The sequence below is a fragment of the Asterias rubens genome, chromosome 1, assembly GCF_902459465.1.
Source record: "Asterias rubens chromosome 1, eAstRub1.3, whole genome shotgun sequence".
Taxonomy (NCBI): Eukaryota; Metazoa; Echinodermata; class Asteroidea; order Forcipulatida; family Asteriidae; genus Asterias; species Asterias rubens.
Genome location: NC_047062.1, coordinates 26,586,205 through 26,608,302, shown reverse-complemented (window position 1 = coordinate 26,608,302; position 22,098 = coordinate 26,586,205). Strand labels below are relative to the sequence as shown.

Genomic DNA, 22,098 nt, shown 5'->3' with positions numbered 1-22,098 from the left:
TTATTATTATTATTATTATTATTATTATTATTATTATTATTATTATTATTATTATTATTATTATTATTATTATTATTATTATTATTATTATTATTATTATTATTATTATTATTATTATTATTATTATTATTATTATTATTATTATTATTATTATTATTATTATTATTATTATTAATAATAATAGTCATATTAATACTATCGTTTGTCTTTCTTCTGCAGCCCAAATCTGACCTGGCATGATCTACAGCACATCGTTGTTCACGGATCCCACATTCCCAATGTGGAAGAGTCTGGCTGGCACATTAACGGCGCTGGCTTCCACACCAATGAGAAGTTTGGATTTGGGATGCTGGATGCCGGCAAGATGGTAGAGCTGGCTCTGACTTGGAGACTAGTCGGACCTCAGCAGACGTACTCGACCACAACGTCAAGATATCATAAGTGAGTTTTCAATGTTTCATTTCATTTCAAGACATTTATTTCCGTTCCAACAGAGGAGAAAAAAAAAAACAATGACAAAGAACAGTACTGAGGAGAATTGGAAATGGGGGGGGGGGGGGCATAACCAGAAAAGCCAAAGCTTGTGGTAGGCATGCCCATACAAATAAAACACAAATGCACTTTTAATACATGAACATTCTAAGTATAGTGAGAGTTGTGAATTTAACTGACTTCAGAGGGATGCACTAGTCTTTTGTTCAAGGCGTTGTTGTTCAACTATCACGTTCCCCTGCTCAACTTTGCGCTGTGCACATTACTTTCAAACGATACCGAGGTCTGTTGGGGAAACTTCCATATATCCACCCCATAAGTTCTTGCTGAAGGGTTTGCCATACTGCATAACATATCAATCAAACCACAGTGGATAATAATAAATGGTCAAAAAGTAGGAGGGTTATTTGTAATAAAATTTTGTTGTCAATTCAGAGGAAAACCCAGCCGTGAACCCTGATCTTTCAGGACATATTGAAGACAACGTGGTCGTTGACCTTTATAACAAAGAGCAGCTAGATGATGAAGAGATCGTTATTGACAAGGATAATTTAGCCAAAGAAGTAGAAGAACCTCCAAATACAAAACACAACTTGGACGATGAGGTAAAAATTATAATTTTTTAATAAATATCTCTTAATATCTCAAAATTATTTTAATCATATAGATAGGTGAGGTTATCGGTAGCACCACGGGAAAATGTTTTGTGAATAGTGTTGGTTCTGAAAAGAACAGGGCCCAATTACATAGAGCTGCTAAGCACGGAAATTTGCTTAGCATGAATTTTCTTTTTTGATGAAAACAGGATTACCAGCCAAATGTTCATTTGTTTCATATTGCTTGTTACTGGTATTTAGCTGTTGTTAGCTTAACTTGAAAATCACATCTCCATTCATAGTGAGTAGGGATTCATGTCATAGCCGAAAACTTGATCTACAAAAGGTAACAAAACCCTTTAAAAATTATCGTGCAAATTGCTTTCTTTTTCATAACTCTAACAGGAGGATATCGACACTGGAGAATTTGATGGGATCTTGAAGGATCCTCAGGTTCGAGCTATATACATCAGCAAGAGAGCCGAGATGAGGCGAAGGTTCGAAGAGCGAAAGGAGACGAGGAGGAACGAGTTTGACGACCTGATGACCAATAGGGGCCAAGAGGAGAGGTCACATGATCAAGAGATCAGGTCACATGGTCAGGTGAGGTCACATGAGCTGGATGAGTTGAGGAAGGATACGATTAAGGAATCGCAACGACTACTGAAGGAAAGAGATATACGATACTAGATTTTAATGGAATGGGGAACTTTGGGACACTACAGACACCAGGTCATCTTTTTTCCCTTGGTTTTTCTTTTACTTTGTTCTGAGTATGCCCACAATTTTTTAGAACTATAATTGTCTACTGCCACTTAGTCCAACCAACTGACGTATTGACTTTGAAGATGACCTGTCGTCGATTTCACTAAACTCTTCCTAACTTAGGATTAATCCTAGGACTTCGGACGAATTAAGTTCGGCATCCATAGATGATTTGACACATTGAACCCATTCTAAGTTAGGACGAGTTACTCGTCCTAACTCGCGATTAATCTTTGTACTTCGAGCCTAGAGCGGCTGCAAATGGCCGCAATATTTGACAAAATTTTGCAAAAAAAAAGCGTTTTCCAAACATGCATCTCAACACCAATCAGCACAAATTTTCTATCTGTTCATTTACGAAGAAGAGACAGATGGCAAGTCTACTGCAGTTGAGCTACAGACATTGAGGGGGCTATCTTGTGGAGCCAGAAGTCTTTCCTGGTGTCACATTGGTAACCGCCTCTGTGTATTGATAAAGTATTCACGGATTACTTAATCAGAGTACCAGTCACACTGAGTTGTGGCTCGTTGTTTACTTACAATAATAATGATAATGATTATTAGGCTTTATAACATATGATTTAAGTGAACTTTTGAACAGATCTATGTTGAAGTAACTCTTATAATAATAATAATAATAATAGGTTCTTATGTAGTGCTTTATCACGTTCTTAGGGACGCATCAAAGCGCTCAGTATTTTGTTCCTGCAAGGTATGTGGAGCTACGTTTTGAAGTATGTGACCTCATCTCTTACATAGCACCATCAATTCCCTTACATAGAACTGTGTAGTGGTTTACAAGGTGAAAATTGTCCCAAAGAAAAGAGTGTTTCATGTACCTGGATTTTGTCATTTGTTTAAATGTGATTTGCAATTTTTGTCTTTTTAGGTCTTGGATGAAGACAAAAGTTTTGTAAGATTCTGTTTTATTTTAACATTGTGAAAACTGTGTTATTTGCCATCTTTCTTTAATAGGATACAGTGCTCTTAGGAATTAAACTTTGATTTTTTTTTCCTTGCCAGGAATTCAAAGTGCACGGATGCAATGGTCGTCTACAAAAAACAGACGAGGGCGATGGACGCAGACGAACTGGTCAAGATTGAAGATACCTCCTCAAGTGAGGATGAAGACCGACCGGCAACGAGTAGAAAGCGGACAGCGGTAAGTTTTGGTTGGAATGAAACAAAATCATGTATCCTATATTTATCCATATAGGACTCCTATATTAAATCTTGAGTGTCGCACATCATAGCAGTAAGTACATGGCATCATAAATTATGACATGTGACACGTGTTCCACCAATCAAATGACAAGGATTGATGACTGTGGTGTCAGGGATGAAAAAATTCAGACTATTATCTGAATTTTGGTTTTTTACCCATACACCAATGTGTGTTAGCACTGTATACTCAGTAGTTTCCCGAATCCTGTGAAAAAATATCACAGGCATATTACTCATGTGGGATTCAAACCCACGACCCTTGCAATTCTAGAGCAGTGTCTTACCAAGTAGACTACCGAGACTGCCCGGTAGCTACAGGCAGGTCAAATCCTATGTTTACCGCAATGATATAATAGATATTAAATTTGCATCGGGGATAAAAGAATATTAATTTTGTTTTTTACCCATACAGTGTGTATTTTGAATTCCGATGCTTTAAAGGCAGTGGACAATTACCAATAGTGTCAACTGTCTTTAACTATATCATTCTACTTTCAATAGGAGTTTGGTTCACCTCCTGCTAAGCGGATTCGAAGCCTCGCTAGCTACGACACCAAAGCTTGGATCAAACAATGTAAAGAACTTACTCAAATGCTGTGGAATTGTCAAGACTCTGAGCCCTTCCGTTACTCAGTTGATGAAATGCTTTATCCGGTAAGTAATTATTATTTTTATTTCATTATTTATTATTTTATTTTATTTTACTTTTTACCATGTCAGTTCCCTTGTGGTTCCCATTGATCAATTGATATTATTTGAATTAAAAGATGCATCCACTTAGGGGGATCACTGCTGTTTCCCAGGTTGTATTCTTTATCTTTAGTGTGATCTGCGTTATGCAGCAGTTGCAGGCTGAATGGATTCAGATTGTACAATCTCGATGGTACACTAGTAGTAAACACATCAGCTCTAGAATTACAAAGGTTATGGGTTGAGATCCCAACTGAGTAATATGTAAGCTTGAGCGGTACCACGATTTTATCGAATATCGCGATACTAATTTGGAAACGATTTCGAAATCGGATCGATTTGGTTTTAATCGAAAAATCGATATATCGCGATATGGATTAAGTATCGCAATATCGCGATGTATTTCCTAGCTGAAACATCTTGCATCCCATAGGTTTGGAGTAAAACTGCATAATGAAAAATAGGGGCCTACAACTCCATATTAATACTCAAAACACTAATTGATGTTTCCCACCAAAGACAGTTCGACATGGCTTTAGATTTTGGAATGGTCCATTTAACTCAATTAAAACCAATTTTGTAAGATACAAGGAAAACAATAAACATGATAAATGTTAATCCTGGTCCCTGAGCCAGACACTTCACTATAATTACTTCTCTCCACCCAGGTGTAAATGGGTACCTGTTAGGGCAGAGATGGTTCTTGTGATTGATTTAGCCTAGTAGCGCATTGTTGCACAGGCTGCATACTCCCCACCAGGGAGCTGAGATGGTTTAAGGAGTGAGTTAAGGCCCAGTGACCAGGGGTTATAATGTGAAGCGCTTTGGGACGCCCTCCAGGTGTGAAAAGTGCTATATAGCATGTATAAAAACGGGTTATTATTATTATTATTATTATTATTATTATTATTATTATTATTATTATTATTATTATTATTATTATTTCATTTTATCACAGCATGCAAAAGAAAGATCTCATTTTCCTTTGTGCCGGTAACTCCTCGAGCCGGGCTACGTCCCGTAGCCTTAGATCTCAAGGGTCTTTCTCAGGATCCTCGCTGTTCCCAAAAGCGCTGCCTTCTGTAATAGATCTACCCTCACATTTGTCCCTATTTCATCTAGATGTTTCCCCAGTGCTTTGGGAATGGTGCCAAGTGCTCCAACCACCACGGGGACTACTTTTACCTTTACCTGCCAAATCTTACGAAGTTCCCTGGCCAGGTCCTGGTACTTCTCGATCTTTTCCATCTCCTTCGAAGCTACCCTTACATCACCTGGCACCGCTATGTCAATGAGATGACACATCTTCTTCGTCTTATCTAATAGCACAACATCCGGACGCCTATGTTGTATAACATGATCGGTCTGAATGTTAAAGTCCCATAGGATCTTGACCTGGTCGTTCTCTACAACTTTCTCCGGAACATGGTCGTACCATTTCGCATTTCGCAAGTACTTTGACACCATACTTCTTACATAGATCCCAGTGAATCACCTTGGCCAGCTTGTCATGTCTTCCTTTGTACTCCGTCTGGGCCATCTTACTGCATTCGCTAACAATATGAAATACAGTCTCCTCTGCTTTATTGCACATTCTACACATAGGAGAGACGTTTGCTTTCTCTATCCTTGCCTTCATTACATTTGTCCTTAGAGACTGGTCTTGCGCCGCAGTAATCAAGCCCTCTGTTTCCTTCTTTAGTTCTCCACTCTTTAACCAATTCCATGACTTGCTGCTGGCCACTTCCTCAGTACACCTCAAGAACCGGCCATGAAGTGGTTTGTTCCTCCAATCTTGATGTCTTTCCTCCTTCCTTTCCCTCTTGTACTCTTTCGGCCCAACTTCGTCTGCCCTCGTGTACCTTTGTGCAACTTTCAACAAGCTCTCCTCGGTCCTCCTGACATGACAATGCAAGCTTCTGCGCTCGATGTTAACACTGTCCGCCACGCTAAGCAACCCCCTTCCGCCCTCTGACCTCGGAAGATAGAGTCTACTAACATTTGACCGCGGGTGTAGCATGCCATGCATGGTCATTAGTTTTCTTGTCCTCCTGTCAGTGACATCTAGACCTTCCTTAGTCCACTCGACAATACCCGCACTGTACCTCATCAAAGACACGGCCCATGTGTTAATCGCCTTAATCATGTTCCCCCCGTTTAGTTTGGACTTCAAACATTTCTTTACACGCCTGATGTATTCTGCCTTCAGCCTTACCTTTGATTCCTTGTGAAGGACATGGTCCGATTCAAGTACACCAAGATACCGATAACTCTCCTCCTCACCCAAAGCCCTCAACTGTGCACCATCTGGCAGAGCAATGCCATCGGAATGTACCCTCTTCCCCCTCTTCATGGTCATTGAAGCACATTTCTCCAGACCGAACTGCATCCCAATGTCATCACTGAAAATCCTGAAGGTCTGCACCAAAGAGTCGATCTCGGCCTCATTCTTCGCAAACAACTTCAAATCGTCCATAAAAAGCAGATGGTTGATCTTACATCCGTCCTTCTTCATTACATAACCTGCACTCACCTTCCTTAGAATCATCGACAGGGGCATCATCGCAAGAACAAACAGCAGCGGAGACAGAGAGTCACCTTGGGAAATACCTCTTCTTATGCATACCTTGCCCAGATTATCATCGTTGGCTGTCAGATTTGTTCGCCACGTCTTCATGCTCTCACCTAAAAGACGTTTTACTGTATCAGCCACTCCAACCATATCCAGACATTCCATTATCCATGTGTGCGATACCATGTCATACGCCTTCTTGTAGTCAATCCACGCCATTGCCAAATTAGTCTTTCTGCTCCTGCAGTCCTTCAGTACAGCCTTATCGATGATAAGTTGATCCTTCGTACCTCTGGACCGCTTCTTACAGCCTTTCTGCTCCTCCGGAAACAACTGCTGGTCATCCATATGGCGATATAGGTCTTCTGCAATCATACTGGTCAAGAGTTTATACATCACAGGTAAGCACGTGATTGGTCTATAATTACTGGCAATGTTACCTTTCTTGACATCCTTCATGATCAGCACTGTTTTTGCCTCAGTCATCCAAGATGGGACCTTACCCTGTACTAGACAGTCTTGCAATTGTAGGGCCATTCGCTCATGCAAACTACGGAAGTTCTTCAACCAGTACCCATGCACATGGTCCATACCCGGGGCTTTCCAATTTGGCACCTTCTTTATCTGTCTCTTAACCTTGTCCACGTCAATCTGGAACCCTTCTTGCTGTTGTACCCCTCTCAATTCATCTTTCACATCTGTTAGCCATTCCGCTTGTCGGTTGTGTTTTACTGGTTTGTCCCAAATACCACCCCAGAAAGTTTTTGCCTCTGTTGGTCTCGGAACCGCTTGCGTGCTGTCAGCCTTCCCATCCAATTCCTTAAACAACTGACGCTGATTGGTGTTAAATAATCTATTCTGGTGAAATTGTCTAACCCTGTCGTCATACCTCTTCACTTTTGCAGCCTTAGCCTTAACCCTTTGCTTAATCTCCTCTATTACAACACTCACACCCTTACGTTTGACGTTGTACTTTGTCATAATTGTATTCCTTAAGTCTGAACTATTCAATAAACCCTTATTCATTTGTTCTATTCTACTGAGATCTCTTCGCAAATCTTTAATTTGACCCTCCAGCCGACGTTTCCACCATGGTGTACTGTTCCCTTGTTGAGACACCTCTACCCCTAACTTTTCCCCTACTACAACTGCCCCTGCAAAAATAAGACGGTTAGTTTCCGATAAATTATCCTTACTTACCGACCCAAGGACTTTACTTACCACGGCTGACATTTCTGTCAGCCTTTTCCTTGGGACCCGGCGCAAAGCTGGAATACTCCACCCGTTTGACCCCTTCGCCGCTTCCATCACCTCTTGAAGCCTAGCCTTAATCTGCACTTCCTCCTCCGTGAACTCTACGCCCTCCTCATCGTCGATGCCATCATCAACGATGAGGAGGGCGTAATATAATTATTATTATTATTATTATTATTATTATTATTATTATTATTATTATTATTATTATTATTATTATTATTATTATTATTATTATTATTATTATTATTATTATTATTATTATTATTATTATTATTATTATTATTATTATTATTATTATTATTATTATTATTATTATTATTATTATTATTATTATTATTATTATTATTATTATTATTATTATTATTATTATTATTATTATTATTATTATTATTATTATTATTATTATTATTATTATTAATAATAATAGTCATATTAATACTATCGTTTGTCTTTCTTCTGCAGCCCAAATCTGACCTGGCATGATCTACAGCACATCGTTGTTCACGGATCCCACATTCCCAATGTGGAAGAGTCTGGCTGGCACATTAACGGCGCTGGCTTCCACACCAATGAGAAGTTTGGATTTGGGATGCTGGATGCCGGCAAGATGGTAGAGCTGGCTCTGACTTGGAGACTAGTCGGACCTCAGCAGACGTACTCGACCACAACGTCAAGATATCATAAGTGAGTTTTCAATGTTTCATTTCATTTCAAGACATTTATTTCCAGTCCAACAGAGAAAAAAAAAAAAAAACAATGACAAAGAACAGTACTGAGGAGAATTGGAAATGGGGGGGGGGGGGGCATAACCAGAAAAGCCAAAGCTTGTGGTAGGCATGCCCATACAAACAAAACACAAATGCACTTTTAATACATGAACATTCTAAGTATAGTGAGAGTTGTGAATTTAACTGACTTCAGAGGGATGCACTAGTCTTTTGTTCAAGGCGTTGTTGTTCAACTATCACGTTCCCCTGCTCAACTTTGCGCTGTGCACATTACTTTCAAACGATACCGAGGTCTGTTGGGGAAACTTCCATATATCCACCCCATAAGTTCTTGCTGAAGGGTTTGCCATACTGCATAACATATCAATCAAACCACAGTGGATAATAATAAATGGTCAAAAAGTAGGAGGGTTATTTGTAATAAAATTTTGTTGTCAATTCAGAGGAAAACCCAGCCGTGAACCCTGATCTTTCAGGACATATTGAAGACAACGTGGTCGTTGACCTTTATAACAAAGAGCAGCTAGATGATGAAGAGATCGTTATTGACAAGGATAATTTAGCCAAAGAAGTAGAAGAACCTCCAAATACAAAACACAACTTGGACGATGAGGTAAAAATTATAATTTTTTAATAAATATCTCTTAATATCTCAAAATTATTTTAATCATATAGATAGGTGAGGTTATCGGTAGCACCACGGGAAAATGTTTTGTGAATAGTGTTGGTTCTGAAAAGAACAGGGCCCAATTACATAGAGCTGCTAAGCACGGAAATTTGCTTAGCATGAATTTTCTTTTTTGATGAAAACAGGATTACCAGCCAAATGTTCATTTGTTTCATATTGCTTGTTACTGGTATTTAGCTGTTGTTAGCTTAACTTGAAAATCACATCTCCATTCATAGTGAGTAGGGATTCATGTCATAGCCGAAAACTTGATCTACAAAAGGTAACAAAACCCTTTAAAAATTATCGTGCAAATTGCTTTCTTTTTCATAACTCTAACAGGAGGATATCGACACTGGAGAATTTGATGGGATCTTGAAGGATCCTCAGGTTCGAGCTATATACATCAGCAAGAGAGCCGAGATGAGGCGAAGGTTCGAAGAGCGAAAGGAGACGAGGAGGAACGAGTTTGACGACCTGATGACCAATAGGGGCCAAGAGGAGAGGTCACATGATCAAGAGATCAGGTCACATGGTCAGGTGAGGTCACATGAGCTGGATGAGTTGAGGAAGGATACGATTAAGGAATCGCAACGACTACTGAAGGAAAGAGATATACGATACTAGATTTTAATGGAATGGGGAACTTTGGGACACTACAGACACCAGGTCATCTTTTTTCCCTTGGTTTTTCTTTTACTTTGTTCTGAGTATGCCCACAATTTTTTAGAACTATAATTGTCTACTGCCACTTAGTCCAACCAACTGACGTATTGACTTTGAAGATGACCTGTCGTCGATTTCACTAAACTCTTCCTAACTTAGGATTAATCCTAGGACTTCGGACGAATTAAGTTCGGCATCCATAGATGATTTGACACATTGAACCCATTCTAAGTTAGGACGAGTTACTCGTCCTAACTCGCGATTAATCTTTGTACTTCGAGCCTAGAGCGGCTGCAAATGGCCGCAATATTTGACAAAATTTTGCAAAAAAAAAGCGTTTTCCAAACATGCATCTCAACACCAATCAGCACAAATTTTCTATCTGTTCATTTACGAAGAAGAGACAGATGGCAAGTCTACTGCAGTTGAGCTACAGACATTGAGGGCGCTATCTTGTGGAGCCAGAAGTCTTTCTGGTGTCACATTGGTAACCGCCTCTGTGTATTGATAAAGTATTCACGGATTACTTAATCAGAGTACCAGTCACACTGAGTTGTGGCTCGTTGTTTACTTACAATAATAACAGATCTATGTTGAAGTAACTCTTATAATAATAATAATAATAATAGGTTCTTATGTAGTGCTTTATCACGTTCTTAGGGACGCATCAAAGCGCTCAGTATTTTGTTCCTGCAAGGTATGTGGAGCTACGTTTTGAAGTATGTGACCTCATCTCTTACATAGCACCATCAATTCCCTTACATAGAACTGTGTAGTGGTTTACAAGGTGAAAATTGTCCCAAAGAAAAGAGTGTTTCATGTACCTGGATTTTGTCATTTGTTTAAATGTGATTTGCAATTTTTGTCTTTGTAGGTCTTGGATGAAGACAAAAGTTTTGTAAGATTCTGTTTTATTTTAACATTGTGAAAACTGTGTTATTTGCCATCTTTCTTTAATAGGATACAGTGCTCTTAGGAATTAAACTTTGATTTTTTTTTCCTTGCCAGGAATTCAAAGTGCACGGATGCAATGGTCGTCTACAAAAAACAGACGAGGGCGATGGACGCAGACGAACTGGTCAAGATTGAAGATACCTCCTCAAGTGAGGATGAAGACCGACCGGCAACGAGTAGAAAGCGGACAGCGGTAAGTTTTGGTTGGAATGAAACAAAATCATGTATCCTATATTTATCCATATAGGACTCCTATATTAAATCTTGAGTGTCGCACATCATAGCAGTAAGTACATGGCATCATAAATTATGACATGTGACACGTGTTCCACCAATCAAATGACAAGGATTGATGACTGTGGTGTCAGGGATGAAAAAATTCAGACTATTATCTGAATTTTGGTTTTTTACCCATACACCAATGTGTGTTAGCACTGTATACTCAGTAGTTTCCCGAATCCTGTGAAAAAATATCACAGGCATATTACTCATGTGGGATTCAAACCCACGACCCTTGCAATTCTAGAGCAGTGTCTTACCAAGTAGACTACCGAGACTGCCCGGTAGCTACAGGCAGGTCAAATCCTATGTTTACCGCAATGATATAATAGATATTAAATTTGCATCGGGGATAAAAGAATATTAATTTTGTTTTTTACCCATACAGTGTGTATTTTGAATTCCGATGCTTTAAAGGCAGTGGACAATTACCAATAGTGTCAACTGTCTTTAACTATATCATTCTACTTTCAATAGGAGTTTGGTTCACCTCCTGCTAAGCGGATTCGAAGCCTCGCTAGCTACGACACCAAAGCTTGGATCAAACAATGTAAAGAACTTACTCAAATGCTGTGGAATTGTCAAGACTCTGAGCCCTTCCGTTACTCAGTTGATGAAATGCTTTATCCGGTAAGTAATTATTATTTTTATTTCATTATTTATTATTTTATTTTATTTTACTTTTTACCATGTCAGTTCCCTTGTGGTTCCCATTGATCAATTGATATTATTTGAATTAAAAGATGCATCCACTTAGGGGGATCACTGCTGTTTCCCAGGTTGTATTCTTTATCTTTAGTGTGATCTGCGTTATGCAGCAGTTGCAGGCTGAATGGATTCAGATTGTACAATCTCGATGGTACACTAGTAGTAAACACATCAGCTCTAGAATTACAAAGGTTATGGGTTGAGATCCCAACTGAGTAATATGTAAGCTTGAGCGGTACCACGATTTTATCGAATATCGCGATACTAATTTGGAAACGATTTCGAAATCGGATCGATTTGGTTTTAATCGAAAAATCGATATATCGCGATATGGATTAAGTATCGCAATATCGCGATGTATTTCCTAGCTGAAACATCTTGCATCCCATAGGTTTGGAGTAAAACTGCATAATGAAAAATAGGGGCCTACAACTCCATATTAATACTCAAAACACTAATTGATGTTTCCCACCAAAGACAGTTCGACATGGCTTTAGATTTTGGAATGGTCCATTTAACTCAATTAAAACCAATTTTGTAAGATACAAGGAAAACAATAAACATGATAAATGTTAATCCTGGTCCCTGAGCCAGACACTTCACTATAATTACTTCTCTCCACCCAGGTGTAAATGGGTACCTGTTAGGGCAGAGATGGTTCTTGTGATTGATTTAGCCTAGTAGCGCATTGTTGCACAGGCTGCATACTCCCCACCAGGGAGCTGAGATGGTTTAAGGAGTGAGTTAAGGCCCAGTGACCAGGGGTTATAATGTGAAGCGCTTTGGGACGCCCTCCAGGTGTGAAAAGTGCTATATAGCATGTATAAAAACGGGTTATTATTATTATTATTATTATTATTATTATTATTATTATTATTATTATTATTATTATTATTATTATTTCATTTTATCACAGCATGCAAAAGAAAGATCTCATTTTCCTTTGTGCCGGTAACTCCTCGAGCCGGGCTACGTCCCGTAGCCTTAGATCTCAAGGGTCTTTCTCAGGATCCTCGCTGTTCCCAAAAGCGCTGCCTTCTGTAATAGATCTACCCTCACATTTGTCCCTATTTCATCTAGATGTTTCCCCAGTGCTTTGGGAATGGTGCCAAGTGCTCCAACCACCACGGGGACTACTTTTACCTTTACCTGCCAAATCTTACGAAGTTCCCTGGCCAGGTCCTGGTACTTCTCGATCTTTTCCATCTCCTTCGAAGCTACCCTTACATCACCTGGCACCGCTATGTCAATGAGATGACACATCTTCTTCGTCTTATCTAATAGCACAACATCCGGACGCCTATGTTGTATAACATGATCGGTCTGAATGTTAAAGTCCCATAGGATCTTGACCTGGTCGTTCTCTACAACTTTCTCCGGAACATGGTCGTACCATTTCGCAAGTACTTTGACACCATACTTCTTACACAGATCCCAGTGAATCACCTTGGCCAGCTTGTCATGTCTTCCTTTGTACTCCGTCTGGGCCATCTTACTGCATTCGCTAACAATATGAAATACAGTCTCCTCTGCTTTATTGCACATTCTACACATAGGAGAGACGTTTGCTTTCTCTATCCTTGCCTTCATTACATTTGTCCTTAGAGACTGGTCTTGCGCCGCAGTAATCAAGCCCTCTGTTTCCTTCTTTAGTTCTCCACTCTTTAACCAATTCCATGACTTGCTGCTGGCCACTTCCTCAGTACACCTCAAGAACCGGCCATGAAGTGGTTTGTTCCTCCAATCTTGATGTCTTTCCTCCTTCCTTTCCCTCTTGTACTCTTTCGGCCCAACTTCGTCTGCCCTCGTGTACCTTTGTGCAACTTTCAACAAGCTCTCCTCGGTCCTCCTGACATGACAATGCAAGCTTCTGCGCTCGATGTTAACACTGTCCGCCACGCTAAGCAACCCCCTTCCGCCCTCTGACCTCGGAAGATAGAGTCTACTAACATTTGACCGCGGGTGTAGCATGCCATGCATGGTCATTAGTTTTCTTGTCCTCCTGTCAGTGACATCTAGACCTTCCTTAGTCCACTCGACAATACCCGCACTGTACCTCATCAAAGACACGGCCCATGTGTTAATCGCCTTAATCATGTTCCCCCCGTTTAGTTTGGACTTCAAACATTTCTTTACACGCCTGATGTATTCTGCCTTCAGCCTTACCTTTGATTCCTTGTGAAGGACATGGTCCGATTCAAGTACACCAAGATACCGATAACTCTCCTCCTCACCCAAAGCCCTCAACTGTGCACCATCTGGCAGAGCAATGCCATCGGAATGTACCCTCTTCCCCCTCTTCATGGTCATTGAAGCACATTTCTCCAGACCGAACTGCATCCCAATGTCATCACTGAAAATCCTGAAGGTCTGCACCAAAGAGTCGATCTCGGCCTCATTCTTCGCAAACAACTTCAAATCGTCCATAAAAAGCAGATGGTTGATCTTACATCCGTCCTTCTTCATTACATAACCTGCACTCACCTTCCTTAGAATCATCGACAGGGGCATCATCGCAAGAACAAACAGCAGCGGAGACAGAGAGTCACCTTGGGAAATACCTCTTCTTATGCATACCTTGCCCAGATTATCATCGTTGGCTGTCAGATTTGTTCGCCACGTCTTCATGCTCTCACCTAAAAGACGTTTTACTGTATCAGCCACTCCAACCATATCCAGACATTCCATTATCCATGTGTGCGATACCATGTCATACGCCTTCTTGTAGTCAATCCACGCCATTGCCAAATTAGTCTTTCTGCTCCTGCAGTCCTTCAGTACAGCCTTATCGATGATAAGTTGATCCTTCGTACCTCTGGACCGCTTCTTACAGCCTTTCTGCTCCTCCGGAAACAACTGCTGGTCATCCATATGGCGATATAGGTCTTCTGCAATCATACTGGTCAAGAGTTTATACATCACAGGTAAGCACGTGATTGGTCTATAATTACTGGCAATGTTACCTTTCTTGACATCCTTCATGATCAGCACTGTTTTTGCCTCAGTCATCCAAGATGGGACCTTACCCTGTACTAGACAGTCTTGCAATTGTAGGGCCATTCGCTCATGCAAACTACGGAAGTTCTTCAACCAGTACCCATGCACATGGTCCATACCCGGGGCTTTCCAATTTGGCACCTTCTTTATCTGTCTCTTAACCTTGTCCACGTCAATCTGGAACCCTTCTTGCTGTTGTACCCCTCTCAATTCATCTTTCACATCTGTTAGCCATTCCGCTTGTCGGTTGTGTTTTACTGGTTTGTCCCAAATACCACCCCATAAAGTTTTTGCCTCTGTTGGTCTCGGAACCGCTTGCGTGCTGTCAGCCTTCCCATCCAATTCCTTAAACAACTGACGCTGATTGGTGTTAAATAATCTATTCTGGTGAAATTGTCTAACCCTGTCGTCATACCTCTTCACTTTTGCAGCCTTAGCCTTAACCCTTTGCTTAATCTCCTCTATTACAACACTCACACCCTTACGTTTGACGTTGTACTTTGTCATAATTGTATTCCTTAAGTCTGAACTATTCAATAAACCCTTATTCATTTGTTCTATTCTACTGAGATCTCTTCGCAAATCTTTAATTTGACCCTCCAGCCGACGTTTCCACCATGGTGTACTGTTCCCTTGTTGAGACACCTCTACCCCTAACTTTTCCCCTACTACAACTGCCCCTGCAAAAATAAGACGGTTAGTTTCCGATAAATTATCCTTACTTACCGACCCAAGGACTTTACTTACCACGGCTGACATTTCTGTCAGCCTTTTCCTTGGGACCCGGCGCAAAGCTGGAATACTCCACCCGTTTGACCCCTTCGCCGCTTCCATCACCTCTTGAAGCCTAGCCTTAATCTGCACTTCCTCCTCCGTGAACTCTACGCCCTCCTCATCGTCGATGCCATCATCAACGATGAGGAGGGCGTAATATAATTATTATTATTATTATTATTATTATTATTATTATTATTATTATTATTATTATTATTATTATTATTATTATTATTATTTCATTTTATCACAGCATGCAAAAGAAAGATCTCATTTTCCTTTGTGCCGGTAACTCCTCGAGCCGGGCTACGTCCCGTAGCCTTAGATCTCAAGGGTCTTTCTCAGGATCCTCGCTGTTCCCAAAAGCGCTGCCTTCTGTAATAGATCTACCCTCACATTTGTCCCTATTTCATCTAGATGTTTCCCCAGTGCTTTGGGAATGGTGCCAAGTGCTCCAACCACCACGGGGACTACTTTTACCTTTACCTGCCAAATCTTACGAAGTTCCCTGGCCAGGTCCTGGTACTTCTCGATCTTTTCCATCTCCTTCGAAGCTACCCTTATATCACCTGGCACCGCTATGTCAATGAGATGACACATCTTCTTCGTCTTATCTAATAGCACAACATCCGGACGCCTATGTTGTATAACATGATCGGTCTGAATGTTAAAGTCCCATAGGATCTTGACCTGGTCGTTCTCTACAACTTTCTCCGGAACATGGTCGTACCATTTCGCAAGTACTTTGACACCATACTTCTTACACAGATCCCAGTGAATCACCTTGGCCAGCTTGTCATGTCTTCCTTTGTACTCCGTCTGGGCCATCTTACTGCATTCGCTAACAATATGAAATACAGTCTCCTCTGCTTTATTGCACATTCTACACATAGGAGAGACGTTTGCTTTCTCTATCCTTGCCTTCATTACATTTGTCCTTAGAGACTGGTCTTGCGCCGCAGTAATCAAGCCCTCTGTTTCCTTCTTTAGTTCTCCACTCTTTAACCAATTCCATGACTTGCTGCTGGCCACTTCCTCAGTACACCTCAAGAACCGGCCATGAAGTGGTTTGTTCCTCCAATCCTGATGTCTTTCCTCCTTCCTTTCCCTCTTGTACTCTTTCGGCCCAACTTCGTCTGCCCTCGTGTACCTTTGTGCAACTTTCAACAAGCTCTCCTCGGTCCTCCTGACATGACAATGCAAGCTTCTGCGCTCGATGTTAACACTGTCCGCCACGCTAAGCAACCCCCTTCCGCCCTCTGACCTCGGAAGATAGAGTCTACTAACATTTGACCGCGGGTGTAGCATGCCATGCATGGTCATTAGTTTTCTTGTCCTCCTGTCAGTGACATCTAGATCTTCCTTAGTCCACTCGACAATACCCGCACTGTACCTCATCAAAGACACGGCCCATGTGTTAATCGCCTTAATCATGTTCCCCCCGTTTAGTTTAGACTTCAAACATTTCTTTACACGCCTGATGTATTCTGCCTTCAGCCTTACCGGATCCTCAGGTTCGAGCTATATACATCAGCAAGAGAGCCGAGATGAGGCGAAGGTTCGAAGAGCGAAAGGAGACGAGGAGGAACGAGTTTGACGACCTGATGACCAATAGGGGCCAAGAGGAGAGGTCACATGATCAAGAGATCAGGTCACATGGTCAGGTGAGGTCACATGAGCTGGATGAGTTGAGGAAGGATACGATTAAGGAATCGCAACGACTACTGAAGGAAAGAGATATACGATACTAGATTTTAATGGAATGGGGAACTTTGGGACACTACAGACACCAGGTCATCTTTTTTCCCTTGGTTTTTCTTTTACTTTGTTCTGAGTATGCCCACAATTTTTTAGAACTATAATTGTCTACTGCCACTTAGTCCAACCAACTGACGTATTGACTTTGAAGATGACCTGTCGTCGATTTCACTAAACTCTTCCTAACTTAGGATTAATCCTAGGACTTCGGACGAATTAAGTTCGGCATCCATAGATGATTTGACACATTGAACCCATTCTAAGTTAGGACGAGTTACTCGTCCTAACTCGCGATTAATCTTTGTACTTCGAGCCTAGAGCGGCTGCAAATGGCCGCAATATTTGACAAAATTTTGCAAAAAAAAAGCGTTTTCCAAACATGCATCTCAACACCAATCAGCACAAATTTTCTATCTGTTCATTTACGAAGAAGAGACAGATGGCAAGTCTACTGCAGTTGAGCTACAGACATTGAGGGCGCTATCTTGTGGAGCCAGAAGTCTTTCCTGGTGTCACATTGGTAACCGCCTCTGTGTATTGATAAAGTATTCACGGATTACTTAATCAGAGTACCAGTCACACTGAGTTGTGGCTCGTTGTTTACTTACAATAATAACAGATCTATGTTGAAGTAACTCTTATAATAATAATAATAATAATAGGTTCTTATGTAGTGCTTTATCACGTTCTTAGGGACGCATCAAAGCGCTCAGTATTTTGTTCCTGCAAGGTATGTGGAGCTACGTTTTGAAGTATGTGACCTCATCTCTTACATAGCACCATCAATTCCCTTACATAGAACTGTGTAGTGGTTTACAAGGTGAAAATTGTCCCAAAGAAAAGAGTGTTTCATGTACCTGGATTTTGTCATTTGTTTAAATGTGATTTGCAATTTTTGTCTTTTTAGGTCTTGGATGAAGACAAAAGTTTTGTAAGATTCTGTTTTATTTTAACATTGTGAAAACTGTGTTATTTGCCATCTTTCTTTAATAGGATACAGTGCTCTTAGGAATTAAACTTTGATTTTTTTTTCCTTGCCAGGAATTCAAAGTGCACGGATGCAATGGTCGTCTACAAAAAACCGACGAGGGCGATGGACGCAGACGAACTGGTCAAGATTGAAGATACCTCCTCAAGTGAGGATGAAGACCGACCGGCAACGAGTAGAAAGCGGACAGCGGTAAGTTTTGGTTGGAATGAAACAAAATCATGTATCCTATATTTATCCATATAGGACTCCTATATTAAATCTTGAGTGTCGCACATCATAGCAGTAAGTACATGGCATCATAAATTATGACATGTGACACGTGTTCCACCAATCAAATGACAAGGATTGATGACTGTGGTGTCAGGGATGAAAAAATTCAGACTATTATCTGAATTTTGGTTTTTTACCCATACACCAATGTGTGTTAGCACTGTATACTCAGTAGTTTCCCGAATCCTGTGAAAAAATATCACAGGCATATTACTCATGTGGGATTCAAACCCACGACCCTTGCAATTCTAGAGCAGTGTCTTACCAAGTAGACTACCGAGACTGCCCGGTAGCTACAGGCAGGTCAAATCCTATGTTTACCGCAATGATATAATAGATATTAAATTTGCATCGGGGATAAAAGAATATTAATTTTGTTTTTTACCCATACAGTGTGTATTTTGAATTCCGATGCTTTAAAGGCAGTGGACAATTACCAATAGTGTCAACTGTCTTTAACTATATCATTCTACTTTCAATAGGAGTTTGGTTCACCTCCTGCTAAGCGGATTCGAAGCCTCGCTAGCTACGACACCAAAGCTTGGATCAAACAATGTAAAGAACTTACTCAAATGCTGTGGAATTGTCAAGACTCTGAGCCCTTCCGTTACTCAGTTGATGAAATGCTTTATCCGGTAAGTAATTATTATTTTTATTTCATTATTTATTATTTTATTTTATTTTACTTTTTACCATGTCAGTTCCCTTGTGGTTCCCATTGATCAATTGATATTATTTGAATTAAAAGATGCATCCACTTAGGGGGATCACTGCTGTTTCCCAGGTTGTATTCTTTATCTTTAGTGTGATCTGCGTTATGCAGCAGTTGCAGGCTGAATGGATTCAGATTGTACAATCTCGATGGTACACTAGTAGTAAACACATCAGCTCTAGAATTACAAAGGTTATGGGTTGAGATCCCAACTGAGTAATATGTAAGCTTGAGCGGTACCACGATTTTATCGAATATCGCGATACTAATTTGGAAACGATTTCGAAATCGGATCTATTTGGTTTTAATCGAAAAATCGATATATCGCGATATGGATTAAGTATCGCAATATCGCGATGTATTTCCTAGCTGAAACATCTTGCATCCCATAGGTTTGGAGTAAAACTGCATAATGAAAAATAGGGGCCTACAACTCCATATTAATACTCAAAACACTAATTGATGTTTCCCACCAAAGACAGTTCGACATGGCTTTAGATTTTGGAATGGTCCATTTAACTCAATTAAAACCAATTTTGTAAGATACAAGGAAAACAATAAACATGATAAATGTTAATCCTGGTCCCTGAGCCAGACACTTCACTATAATTACTTCTCTCCACCCAGGTGTAAATGGGTACCTGTTAGGGCAGAGATGGTTCTTGTGATTGATTTAGCCTAGTAGCGCATTGTTGCACAGGCTGCATACTCCCCACCAGGGAGCTGAGATGGTTTAAGGAGTGAGTTAAGGCCCAGTGACCAGGGGTTATAATGTGAAGCGCTTTGGGACGCCCTCCAGGTGTGAAAAGTGCTATATAGCATGTATAAAAACGGGTTATTATTATTATTATTATTATTATTATTATTATTATTATTATTATTATTATTATTATTATTATTATTATTATTATTTCATTTTATCACAGCATGCAAAAGAAAGATCTCATTTTCCTTTGTGCCGGTAACTCCTCGAGCCGGGCTACGTCCCGTAGCCTTAGATCTCAAGGGTCTTTCTCAGGATCCTCGCTGTTCCCAAAAGCGCTGCCTTCTGTAATAGATCTACCCTCACATTTGTCCCTATTTCATCTAGATGTTTCCCCAGTGCTTTGGGAATGGTGCCAAGTGCTCCAACCACCACGGGGACTACTTTTACCTTTACCTGCCAAATCTTACGAAGTTCCCTGGCCAGGTCCTGGTACTTCTCGATCTTTTCCATCTCCTTCGAAGCTACCCTTACATCACCTGGCACCGCTATGTCAATGAGATGACACATCTTCTTCGTCTTATCTAATAGCACAACATCCGGACGCCTATGTTGTATAACATGATCGGTCTGAATGTTAAAGTCCCATAGGATCTTGACCTGGTCGTTCTCTACAACTTTCTCCGGAACATGGTCGTACCATTTCGCAAGTACTTTGACACCATACTTCTTACACAGATCCCAGTGAATCACCTTGGCCAGCTTGTCATGTCTTCCTTTGTACTCCGTCTGGGCCATCTTACTGCATTCGCTAACAATATGAAATACAGTCTCCTCTGCTTTATTGCACATTCTACACATAGGAGAGACGTTTGCTTTCTCTATCCTTGCCTTCATTACATTTGTCCTTAGAGACTGGTCTTGCGCCGCAGTAATCAAGCCCTCTGTTTCCTTCTTTAGTTCTCCACTCTTTAACCAATTCCATGACTTGCTGCTGGCCACTTCCTCAGTACACCTCAAGAACCGGCCATGAAGTGGTTTGTTCCTCCAATCTTGATGTCTTTCCTCCTTCCTTTCCCTCTTGTACTCTTTCGGCCCAACTTCGTCTGCCCTCGTGTACCTTTGTGCAACTTTCAACAAGCTCTCCTCGGTCCTCCTGACATGACAATGCAAGCTTCTGCGCTCGATGTTAACACTGTCCGCCACGCTAAGCAACCCCCTTCCGCCCTCTGACCTCGGAAGATAGAGTCTACTAACATTTGACCGCGGGTGTAGCATGCCATGCATGGTCATTAGTTTTCTTGTCCTCCTGTCAGTGACATCTAGACCTTCCTTAGTCCACTCGACAATACCCGCACTGTACCTCATCAAAGACACGGCCCATGTGTTAATCGCCTTAATCATGTTCCCCCCGTTTAGTTTGGACTTCAAACATTTCTTTACACGCCTGATGTATTCTGCCTTCAGCCTTACCTTTGATTCCTTGTGAAGGACATGGTCCGATTCAAGTACACCAAGATACCGATAACTCTCCTCCTCACCCAAAGCCCTCAACTGTGCACCATCTGGCAGAGCAATGCCATCGGAATGTACCCTCTTCCCCCTCTTCATGGTCATTGAAGCACATTTCTCCAGACCGAACTGCATCCCAATGTCATCACTGAAAATCCTGAAGGTCTGCACCAAAGAGTCGATCTCGGCCTCATTCTTCGCAAACAACTTCAAATCGTCCATAAAAAGCAGATGGTTGATCTTACATCCGTCCTTCTTCATTACATAACCTGCACTCACCTTCCTTAGAATCATCGACAGGGGCATCATCGCAAGAACAAACAGCAGCGGAGACAGAGAGTCACCTTGGGAAATACCTCTTCTTATGCATACCTTGCCCAGATTATCATCGTTGGCTGTCAGATTTGTTCGCACGTCTTCATGCTCTCACCTAAAAGACGTTTTACTGTATCAGCCACTCCAACCATATCCAGACATTCCATTATCCATGTGTGCGATACCATGTCATACGCCTTCTTGTAGTCAATCCACGCCATTGCCAAATTAGTCTTTCTGCTCCTGCAGTCCTTCAGTACAGCCTTATCGATGATAAGTTGATCCTTCGTACCTCTGGACCGCTTCTTACAGCCTTTCTGCTCCTCCGGAAACAACTGCTGGTCATCCATATGGCGATATAGGTCTTCTGCAATCATACTGGTCAAGAGTTTATACATCACAGGTAAGCACGTGATTGGTCTATAATTACTGGCAATGTTACCTTTCTTGACATCCTTCATGATCAGC

At 40.9% G+C, this 22,098-nt stretch overlaps 1 protein-coding gene across 3 annotated transcripts; it reads left to right on the top strand.

Moving 5' to 3' along the window:
* The first annotated feature begins 219 nt into the window (after nt 1–219).
* LOC117295962 (bromodomain and WD repeat-containing protein 1-like) lies at nt 220–19,018 on the top strand. 3 transcript variants are annotated; one of them, XM_033778799.1, is made up of 9 exons: nt 220–441; nt 928–1,097; nt 1,494–1,691; nt 2,877–3,015; nt 3,579–3,731; nt 9,334–9,381; nt 16,884–17,033; nt 18,169–18,307; nt 18,871–19,018. In XM_033778799.1, exons 3-8 carry the CDS (start codon nt 1,663–1,665, stop codon nt 18,247–18,249), a joined length of 600 nt encoding a protein of 199 aa, XP_033634690.1. In that variant the 5' UTR covers nt 220–441; nt 928–1,097; nt 1,494–1,662; the 3' UTR covers nt 18,250–18,307; nt 18,871–19,018. The 3 variants fall into 3 exon arrangements, with proteins under 3 accessions (XP_033634690.1, XP_033634682.1, XP_033634672.1); XM_033778791.1 differs by lacking the exons at nt 16,884–17,033; nt 18,169–18,307; nt 18,871–19,018 and adding exons at nt 10,666–10,804; nt 11,368–11,515 and having other exon boundaries at nt 9,334–9,531; XM_033778781.1 differs by lacking the exons at nt 18,169–18,307; nt 18,871–19,018 and having other exon boundaries at nt 16,884–18,048.
* Nucleotides 19,019–22,098: the final 3,080 nt, after the last annotated feature.